General features: G+C 44.9%; 1 protein-coding gene across 1 annotated transcript; it reads right to left on the bottom strand.

Annotated features, from left to right (window-relative positions):
* Positions 1-4718: 4718 nt before the first annotated feature.
* Positions 4719-7412, bottom strand: LOC128216114 (fibroin heavy chain-like). The gene has a single exon (XM_052922702.1). It carries the CDS (start codon positions 7410-7412, stop codon positions 4719-4721), a length of 2694 nt encoding a protein of 897 aa, XP_052778662.1.
* Between the last annotated feature and the right edge of the window lie 4707 nt (positions 7413-12119).

Genomic DNA, 12119 nt, shown 5'->3' with positions numbered 1-12119 from the left:
ATTGCATGGTAAAATATGAAGTTTAGTGTGTTTTATAAAACTTTACACTTTAATTGATAAGGAAACCTGAAATTATAATAGCCCTGCTTATCATTTTGAAAATTTTGATTTTAAATATCAACTCTATCACAACAACTCGGACATCTCCGGCAAGGTTCAAGATAGATACTGGCCGAGGTGTTCCAACTGATATCCCCCGATAGATGAAGGTTACACGGTACTATTACAATATCCTTTATGTTTCTAAACCTCCTACGCAGTAATCTCCCTTGGCGACAGCGAGTTTTGAACAAATAACATTGAGCTTAATTGTTTGTTTGAAAATGTCATTCGAAAGAATGAACTCCAGATAATTCCCTCTGAATGTATGGTATTTTTTATCCCCGTTCTATTAACTCGAGAGTAAAATGTGTTCACAAAAACAAAAATACAACATATATTTAGCCCAGAATTCACATAACTGGGTTTTTCCATGCCGGTACAAATAAAAGTAACGGAGTAGCGTGTGTATATTTTTGGCATTATTTAGTTTGTAGGATTAGCTTCCAAAAACATGGAATATCTATAATTCCGGGTTTTTACTATTGTAACAATATTATCAACCATAATGTCCTTCGAACATATGTATACCCAACAAATTATCATTGAAATAATAACCATTTTTTTGGTTATCTACATGCACGTTTTTCTTCTAATTTGATTGCGCCGACCGTCCAATGCCTGCACTCAGAGGGGAAAAAAATCATTAATATCTCAGAGAGTAAACAGGTATTGCTCGACCACAACTTGGCTGCAACATGGATTCTTTGAATAATTAACGGGGCTAAACTTCAAAGCGAGTGAATTTTCTAAGGAGAAACGCGACATAGCTTTTTAATGTTTAAATCAATTGGGTTTTAACTGAATCTTAAGAAAATGTATGGCTGTAATATACGCTTGAAATTACATTTTTTCCAAAATGAAGTTGTGCCTGTTCACATTCAAATGTATAGGGGAATCAGTAGTAGTAGAGATGCAAACGAGTGGCAAACCTGATATTCGAATATTCGTAATTCTTTCGGACGAGTATTCGAATATTCGATGTAAGCCTAAACTTTTGACTTTACTACCTACCAAACAGGGTTCGAAATATCTATATTCAAATCGGTCAGTCGGGTAAAAAGTGACCATCGGTTTTCAAGTTATTTTGATATTTTCAAATAATATGTCACTTGTCAAATGAGAAAAGATGTATTTCTATAATCAGATATGTACTAGTATAAATTATATGATCCTGTCTGACCTTGTATCATTGTTGTTTTGCTTTTCCAGGAATGCAAAGCCACTGTACGAGACTAATTTAGTAGTGTTTAACCTTTATAGAATACACTGTCGTTACGTTCTACAATCCTGTCAAGGTGTGAATGTGAAAAGGTTCTAAGTGACATTAAATAAAGAAGCAGATAGATCTTCTTTGCTTTCACCCTTCGATGTTTAGTACACATGTGGAACTTTCTACCCAAATATGATGATATGGTGATACGGGTTGTGAATCACTAGAAGTTAGTGACATTCCTCATGCAAATTGTTCAATTGACAATATAATATATTGGAATTTTATTTAGTGGTGTCTGACCTATAGGTCAATCTCAGATCCTCATGCAGAGAGTGTATATTGAGGATATGACTGTATTCAAGTTGTTCCCGTTTGCAGAACAAAATCAGAACAAAATGATTAAGATTATCTTACAAAACTTTCAGAATAGTTCATGGTTTTGTTTTACAACTTTTTTCTACTACCTTTGTTGACATCAATATCTAGAAAATTGGTATCTTTAATCACACCCAAGAGAGCTAAAAGAAACAAATTCTGTGCCAAGCTGGGCTAATGTTCGATGAGTGATCTACAGCTAATCCGACAGGTAACATTTATCGTATTATGGAACGTAATTAGTAAAAATTATGGCTGTTAGAGAATACCCGTATCTCCAGAAGCACCAAGTTCATGGTGGTTAAATTTGAGAAGTAAACCGACACTCGGATTTATGGCCACTTTAATTGCCTCAGTTAATCATTATCGAAGTGTAAGAAGATTTAAAGATTACCCCGAACCAATCCCCGATCTATATTATTGTCCGTTTTCTGGGTAAAAACCTAGTGCTAGAAAACACATCATGAGTCAAGAGAGAGTGCCGATGGTCATATGATAAATGATAAATGGCAGAATCTGTCAGGGATAGAAAATGCGAAATTGTATAATTATATTATATACTCATTAAGAAGGTCTGATCTGAAACGACATTCACTCTTTGTCCATAAAGTCCTATTTTCAAATGCATTCAAGTAAAATGCAAACATTATAGAACCAATCTAGTAAACGCAATAAAGATCATGGACGCAAACACTCGCGAGAGCGTCTAATATTATGGAACAGTTTACGAGAAATTCAACGTTGGGCCAATTTGTTCGTTTTTCAGAGACGATGATGATAAGCTATAAAAAAAGTACGGAACATATTTTTGAATCTGACAAAATTGAAAAGGTTGAATGAAAGATCACTAAAATTCAATCCAAAGAGCATTATTTATGTTTCCTCCAATAAACAGCTGAATCACTAAAGGGCACGTGTACGCATTAATTGTTTTTAATTGTTTAAAAACAAAGTTTTTAATACCAACAACGGTAACATTTGTTAATGCTTGAAAGCTTGATAATCGAATCACATTCGTGTGCAATATGACCTGCTCCACTAGACAGCCGCGCTCGAGATGTGCCAATATGACCTGCACCACTAGACAGCCGCGCTCGAGATGTGCCAATATGATCTGCTCCACTAGACAGCCGCGCTCGAGATGTGCCAATATGACCTGCACCACTAGACAGCCGCGCTCGAGATGTGCCAATATGACCTGCTCCACTAGACAGCCGCGCTCGAGATGTGCCAATATGACCTGCTCCACTAGACAGCCGCGCTCGAGTGGTGCCAATATGACCTGCACCCCTAGACAGCCTCGCTCGAGATGTGCCAATATGACCTGCTCCACTAGACAGCCGCGCTCGAGATGTGCCAATATGACCTGCTCCACTAGACAGCCGCGCTCGAGATGTGCCAATATGACCTGCACCACTAGACAGCCGCGCTCGAGATGTGCCAATATGACCTGCACCACAAGACAACCGCGCTCGAGATGTGCCAATATGACCTGCACCACTAGACAGCCTCGCTCGGGTGTGTCAATATGACCTGCACCACTACACAGCCTTACTCGAGTGGTGCCGATATGACCTGCACCACTAGACAGCCTCGCTCGAGTGGTGCCAATATGACCTGCACCACTAGACAGCCTCGCTAGAGTGGTGCCAATATGACCCGCACCACTAGACAGACACGCTTGAGTGGTGGCGATATGACCCGCACCACTAAACCACTCAACAGCCTCGCTCGACTGGTGCAAATATGACCTGAACCACTACACAGCCTCGCTTGATTGTTGCCGATATGACCTGCACCACTAGACGGCCTCGCTCAAGTGTTGCCAATATGACCCGCACCACTACACAGCCTCGCTCGAGTGGTGCCAATATGACCTGCACCACTAGACAGCCTCGCTCGAGTGGTGCCAATATGACCTGCACCACTAGACAGCCTCGCTCGAGTGGTGCCAATATGACCTGCACCACTAGACAGCCTCGCTCGAGTGGTGCCAATATGACCTGCACCACTAGACAGCCTCGCTCGAGTGGTGCCAATATGACCTGCACCACTAGACAGCCTCGCTCGAGTGGTGCCAATATGACCCGCACCACTTGACAGCCTCATTTGAGTGGTGCCAATATGACCCGCATCATTAGACAGCCTCGCTCGAGTGGTGCCAATATGACCCGCACCACTACACAGCCTCGCTCGAGTGGTGCCAATATGACCTGCACCACTAGACAGCCTCGCTCGAGTGTTGCCAATATGACCCGCACCACTACACAGCCTCGCTCGAGTGGTGCCAATATGACCTGCACCACTAGACGGCCTCGCTCGAGTGTTGCCAATATGACCCGCACCACTACACTGCCTCGCTCGAGTGGTGCCAATATGACCCGCACCACTAGACAGCCTCGCTCGAGTGTTGCCAATATGACCCGCACCACTACACAGCCTCGCTCGAGTGGTGCCAATATGACCTGCACCACTAGACAGCCTCGCTCGAGTGGTGCCAATATGACCTGCACCACTAGACAGCCTCGCTTGAGTGGTGCCAATATGACCTGCACCACTAGACAGCCTCGATCGAGTAGTGCCAATATGACCCGCACCACTTGAAAGCCTCGCTCGAGTGGTACCAATATGACCTGCACCACTAGACAGCCTCGCTTGAGTGGTACCAATATGACCCGCACCACTTGACATCCTCGTTCGAGTAGTGCCACTATGACCCGCACCACTACACAGCCTCGCTCGAGTGGTACCAATATGACCTGCACCACTAGACAGCCTCGCTCGAGATGTGCCAATATGACCTGCTCCACTAGACAGCCGCGCTCGAGATGTGCCAATATGACCTGCTCCACTAGACAGCCGCGCTCGAGATGTGCCAATATGACCTGCACCACTAGACAGCCTCGCTCGAGTTGTGCCAATATGACCTGCACCACAAGACAGCCTCGCTCGAGATGTGCCAATATGACCTGCACCACTAGACAGCCTCGCTCGGGTGTGCCAATATGACCTGCACCACTACACAGCCTTACTCGAGTGGTGCCGATATGACCTGCACCACTAGACAGCCTCGCTCGAGTGGTGCCAATATGACCTGCACCTCTAGACAGCCTCGCTCGAGTGGTGCCAATATGACCCGCACCACTAGACAGACACGCTTGAGTGGTGGCGATATGACCCGCACCACTAAACCACTAAACAGCCTCGCTCGACTGGTGCCAATATGACCTGCACCACTACACAGCCTCGCTCGAGTGTTGCCAATATGACCTGCACCACTAGACGGCCTCGCTCGAGTGTTGCCAATATGACCCGCACCACTAGACGGCCTCGCTCGAGTGATGCCAATATGACCCGCACCACTAAACAGCCTCGCTCGAGTGGTGCCAATATGACCTGCACCACTAGACAGCCTCGCTCGAGTGGTGCCAATATGACCTGCACCACTAGACAGCCTCGCTCGAGTGGTTCCAATATGACCTGCACCACTAGACAGCCTCGCTCGAGTGGTGCCAATATGACCTGCACCACTAGACAGCCTCGCTCGAGTGGTGCCAATATGACCCGCACCACTTGACAGCCTCATTTGAGTGGTGCCAATATGACCCGCATCATTAGACAGCCTCGCTCGAGTGGTGTCAATATGACCCGCACCACTACACAGCCTCGCTCGAGTGGTGCCAATATGACCTGCACCACTAGACAGCCTCGCTCGAGTGTTGCCAATATGACCCGCACCACTACACAGCCTCGCTCGAGTGGTGCCAATATGACCTGCACCACTAGACAGCCTCGCTCGAGTGGTGCCAATATGACCTGCACCACTAGACAGCCTCGCTCGAGTTGTTCCAATATGACCCGCACCACTACACAACCTCGCTCGAGTGTTGCCAATATGACCCGCACCACTAGACAGCCTCGCTCGAGTGTTGCCAATATGACCCGCACCACTAGACAGCCTCGCTCGAGTGGTGCCAATATGACCTGCACCACTAGACAGCCTCGCTCGAGTGGTACCAATATGACCTGCACCACTAGACAGCCTCGCTCGAGTTGTGCCAATATGACCTGCACCACTTGAAAGCCTCGCTCGAGTGGTACCAATATGACCTGCACCACTAGACAGCCTCGCTTGAGTGGTACCAATATGACCCGCACCACTTGACATCCTCGTTCGAGTAGTGCCACTATGACCCGCACCACTACACAGCCTCGCTCGTGTGGTGCCAATATGACCTGCATCACTAGACGGCCTCGCTCGAGTGTTGCCAATATGACCCGCACCACTAGACGGCCTCGCTCGAGTGATGCCAATATGACCCGCACCACTAAACAGCCTCGCTCGAGTGGTACCAATATGACCCGCACCACTTGACAGCCTCGTTCGAGTGGTGCCATTATGACCCGCACCACTACACAGCCTCGCTCTAGTGGTGCCAATATGACCCGCACCACTTGACAGCCTCGCTCGAGTGGTGCCAATATGACCCGCACCACTACACAGCCTCGCTCGAGTAGTGCCAATATGACCTGCATCACTAGACGGCCTCGCTCGAGTGGTGCCAATATGACATGCATCCCTAGACAGCCTCGCTCGAGTGGTGCCAATATGACCTGCATCCCTAGACAGCCTCGCTCGAGTGGTACCAATATGACCCGCACCACTTGACAGCCTCGTTCGAGTGTTGCCAATATGACCCGCACCACTAGACTGCCTCGCTCGAGTGGTGCTTATATAAACTGCACCACTACACTGCCTCTCTCGAGTGGTGCCAATATGACCTGCACCACTTGACAGCCTTGTTCGAGTGGTGCCAATATGACCCGCACCACTAGACCGCCTCGCTCGAGTGGTGCCAATATGACCCGCACCACTACACAGCCTCGCTCGAGTGGTGCCAATATGACCCGCACCACTACACAGCCTCGCTCGAGTGGTAACAATATGACCCGCACCACTTGACAGCCTCGTTCGAGTGGTGCCATTATGACCCGCACCACTAGACAGCCTCGCTCGAGTGGTGCCAATATGACCCGCACCACTACACAGCCTCGCTCGAGTGGTGCCAATATGACCCGCACCACTACACAGCCTCGCTCGAGTGGTGCCAATATGACCTGCACCACTACACAGCCTCGCTCGAGTGGTGTCAATATGACCCGCACCACTAGACAGCCTCGCTCGAGTGGTGCCAATATGACCCGCACCACTTGACAGCCTCGCTCGAGTGGTGCCAATATGACCCGCACCACTTGACAGCCTCGCTCGAGTGGTGCCAATATGACCCGCACCACTACACTGCCTCGCTCGAGTGGTGCCAATATGACCCGCACCACTACACAGCCTCGCTCGAGTGGTGCCAATATGACCCGCACCACTACACAGCCTCGCTCGAGTGGTGCCAATATGACCTGCACCACTAGACAGCCTCGCTCGAGTGGTGCCAATATGACCCGCACCACTACACAGCCTCGCTCGAGTGGTGCCAATATGACCTGCACCACTACACAGCCTCGCTCGAGTGGTGCCAATATGACCCGCACCACTACACAGCCTCGCTCGAGTTGTGCCAATATGACCCGCACCACTTGACATCCTCGCTCGAGTGGTGCCAATATGACCCGCACCACTAGACAGCCTCGCTCGAGTGGTGCCAATATGACCCGCACCACTTGACATCCTCGCTCGAGTGGTGCCAATATGACCCGCACCACTAGACATCCTCGCTCGAGTAGTGCCAATATGACCTGTACCACTAGACATCCTCGCTCGAGTGGTGCTTATATAAACTGCACCACTAGACATCCTCGCTCGAGGTGTGCCGATAGACATCCTCGCTCGAGTGGTGCCAATATGACCCGCCCCACTAGACATCCTCGGTCGAGTGGTGCCAAAGACAGCCTCGCTTAAGTGGTGCCAATATGACCTGCACCACTAGACAGCCTCGCTCGAGTGGTGCAAATATGACCTGCACCACTAGACAGCCTCGCTCGAGTGGTGCCAATATGACCTGCACCGCTAGACAGCCTCACTTGTAGGATCCCCATATGACTTGCACCACTAGACAACCTCGCTTCAGGTGTGCCCTTATGATCTGCAGCAGTAGTCAATCTCGCTCAAAGGGTGCACATAAAACCTAAACCACTAGACAGACTCGCTGGAGGAGTGCCCATTCATAAGACCAACACCATTTTTGTTGCATAACATGTAATAGTATTTTGTAAGGAACCTTCTTCAATTATTTAAAAATATTTACAAATAATATACATGTATACCTATCTATCGAGTCTTTGTGTCGAATAATTCCCCATACGATACAACGAATCGAAAATCGGGGGTTCCGCACTACTGACAAAAGTATTATGAAGTTAATTCTTTCAAAATTTATATCAAAAAGGATTGTAATAATAGCATGCAATGGAGGCGTGTTGCACCTTTAAAATTGTTGGAGTTCAGACAGAATAATGCATCTTTGAACGATGCATCCATGGTGTTTTCTTTTAAGTGTGTGTCGCCGCAAGGTTTACTACTTAATTAATGAAAATGAGACATGTTAGTTCAGTGCCGAAAGCAGGTCTTTCGCATAACAAAATTGCCGTTAGTATACGAAGTTGTTTGACAAAAAGAATAAAGAACAAAATATGTAGGTGACTGTTTCGTAGGTAGCAATGTTTATTGCAGATTACGTTTTGTTTTAAAGGCTTGTTTAAAGATCATAAGTGAAACAAAGTTGTACGCTGTTGCAAGCTTATTGAGGATTATTTGTACGCTATTGCGGGCTCATTATGCCGTTAGAGCCATGAATGTGTTGATCTGAAACGCGATACTCGATAGTACGATGATGAAAACGTGAAATCATGAAACTTCGATAACGAAAACGCGACAGTACGATGATGAAAACGCGACAGTACGATGTTGAAAACGCGACAGTACGATGATGAAAACGCGACAGTACGATGATGAAAACGCGACAGTACGATGATGAAAACGCGAAATCACGAAACTACGATAACAAAAACGCGACAAAAACGATGATGAAGACGCGACAGTGCGATGACAAAAACGCGACAGTACGATGATGAAAACGTGAAATCACGAAACTACGATGACGAAAACGAGACAGAAACGATAATGAAAACGCGACAGTGCGATGATGAAAACGTGAAATCACTAAACTACGATAACGAAAACGCGACAGTTCGATGATGAAAACGCGAAGGTACAAGATGAAAACGCAAAATCACTAAACTACGATAATGAAAACGAGACAAAAACGATGATGAAGACGCGACAGTGCGATGACAAAAACGCGACAGTACGATGATGAAAACGTGAAATCACGAAACTACGATGACGAAAACGAGACAAAAACGATGATGAAGACGCGACAGTGAGATGACAAAAACGCGACAGTACGATGATGAAAACGTGAAATCACGAAACTACGATGACGGAAACGAGACAAAAACGATGATGAAGACGCGACAGTGCGATGACAAAAACGCGACAGTACGATGATGAAAACGTGAAATCACGAAACTACGATAACGAAAACGAGACAAAAACGATGATGAAGACGCGACAGTGCGATGACAAAAACGCGACAGTACGATGATGAAAGCGCGACAGTACGATGATGAAAACGTGAAATCACGAAACTACGATAACGAAAACGAGACAAAAACGATGATGAAGACGCGACAGTGCGATGATGAAAACGCGACAGTACGATGATGAAAACGTGAAATCACGAAACTACGATGACGAAAACGAGACAAAAACGATGATGAAGACGCGACGGTGCGATGACAAAAACGCGACAGTACGATGAGGAAAACGTGAAATCACGAAACTACGATAACGAAAACGAGACAAAAACGATGATGAAGACGCGACAGTGCGATGACAAAAACGCGACAGTACGATGATGAAAACGCGACAGTACGATGATGAAAACGTGAAATCACGAAACTACGATAACGAAAACGAGACAAAAACGATGATGAAGACGCGACAGTGCGATGACAAAAACGCGACAGTACGATGATGAAAACGCAAAATCACGAAACTACGATAATGAAAACGAGACAAAAACGATGATGAAGACGCGACAGTACGATGACAAAAACGCGACAGTGCGATGACAAAAACGCGACAGTACGATGACAAAAACGCGACAGTGCGATGACAAAAACGCGACAGTGCGATGACAAAAACGCGACAGTGCGATGATGAAAACGCGACAGTACGATGATGAAAACGTGAAATCACGAAACTACGATGACGAAAACGAGACAAAAACGATGATGAATACGCGACAGTGCGATGACAAAAACGCGACAGTACGATGATGAAAACGCGACAGTACGATGATGAAAACGTGAAATCACGAAACTACGATAACGAAAACGAGACAAAAACGATGATGAAGACGCGACAGTGCGATGACAAAAACGCGACAGTACGATGATGAAAACGCAAAATCACTAAACTACGATAACAAAAACGAGACAAAAACGATGATGAAAACGCGACAGTGCGATGACAAAAACGCGAAATCACGAAACTACGATGACGAAAACGAGACAAAAACGATGATGAAAACGCGACAGTGCGATGACAAAAACGCGAAATCACGAAACTACGATGACGAAAACGAGACAGAAACGATGATGAAAATGCGACAGTACGATGATGAAAACGCGATATTGCGATGACAAAAACGCGACAGTGCGATGACAAAAACGCGAAATCACGAAACTACGATGACGAAAACGAGACAGAAACGATGATGAAAATGCGACAGTACGCGATATTACGGCAGTACGATGATGATAATGCGATTTATTATCGTGTTTTCACCATCGTTATGTCGTCGTTCCTGCCTTGGTGTCATGGTGTCTGTTACATTGGTGTTGTTGTCGCTGGTCAAATCACAACAACCGCTGATTTTGCCAGAAACTACTCACACATGTGAAGCTATGCCCGTGACTTTCGATGAAATCATCGTTGACGTATGTCACTTGTTTTACTTAGAAAAAGAGGAACGTTGGCATTTTCTCCACGGCAGCCTTGTTGTTTTCGGATAAAATATGGGTACAACTATATGAAAAATATATAATGCTTTATATGTTTTTGTACCACTTCTGACTGATATTGTCAACTTTGTTTGAAGCTGAGCAATAATTATTGATCAAAGCCGTGGTCCAACTAGGCGATCTAAAGAAAATAGAGCGAGCGTATCTCGGCGGTTGATAGTCTGACAATGGCAGATTGCGGATGCGCAGACACCAAAATGTGGTTTGTGTGTGGGGAGGGTGGGGGGATAACACTGAATGAAAGAATAATTATTTATAAAGCTTTTTTATGCATTCGTCAGATAAGAACTAAGTTAAATTAATGTACATAAACTTTCAAAAATCTTCTATTGACCAACACAAAAAATACAAACACCAAACAGTGATATACCATGACCGATTTTTTACCAAAAATAACTTCAACTGTCTATATAAATCTCGGTCCCAAATAAATAAATAAAAAAGCCAGGCCTGTAGAGAAATAGAGATAAGAAAGCCGCTAACGCACCAGCGCACTTAGTGGGTGAAACAAAAAAGATCAACTTCATTAGCCAAATTGTGTTCTCAGTGGCGGTCTTGGTAAATCTCGTTCGACTGTGGATAGAGATGTTGCTTGCTTTAGACGTGTTGTATTAACGTAATTAATGAACAACGGGGAAGTAACGTCGTTCTCGGGCTGTGTTGATGGACTTTTAATTATTTATAACTGAAAAAGTACAGATTATTTTTTTTACAGGAGAGGTTTGTGATATAATCAATGTATGATAATACACGCAATAAAAAAATCTTTATTTAAGTGCCCGTCATTTTGGAATACCGACACAAGATTCAATATTACTTTTTTTAATGTTAACATAAACATTTTGTTATTTGACTTTTTTTTTCATTTTTTAACATCATTCTTTTTTTTTGATAGCCGGTTTCATTTTGTTGCAAATAAAGTAAGTGTTATGTTTATTTGAGAGGTTATGATTGAAAGTGACCTCACAGCACGCTTTATTTATAAACAAACAATTATTATACAATAAATTTATGATTGTTATAGTTCATCTAAATGATAAATGAGATACGTACTTGCTAAACTGACCAAGGCAGATTTACTTTTCATAACATTTTGTATTAAGGCTAAAAAGAAATATTGTATAGATTATCATCCGGGTCTAAAAACAATTAGAGAGAATAAGTAGGTTTTAGATCTTAAAGTGACACTCTTATTGAAATCAATGCATACACATGTATAACAAACCTCATTTTTGACTGTTAAACCTTTAACTACTTACTAAATAATGCATTTATGGAAAATATCAATTACTGATGACAAGATTGTAGCCTTGTATCTAATAGCAGAAAG

This window comes from Mya arenaria, chromosome 14 (assembly GCF_026914265.1).
Source record: "Mya arenaria isolate MELC-2E11 chromosome 14, ASM2691426v1".
Classification (NCBI taxonomy): Eukaryota; Metazoa; Mollusca; class Bivalvia; order Myida; family Myidae; genus Mya; species Mya arenaria.
Note: the sequence above shows the minus strand (reverse complement) of the source record. Positions and strands in the feature narration are given on the sequence as shown.

Coding starts and splice junctions, on each gene's coding strand:
- LOC128216114 (XM_052922702.1), bottom strand. CDS start 7,412: ATGTCTAGTGGTGCGGGTCATATTGGCACCACTCGAGCGAGGATGTCA.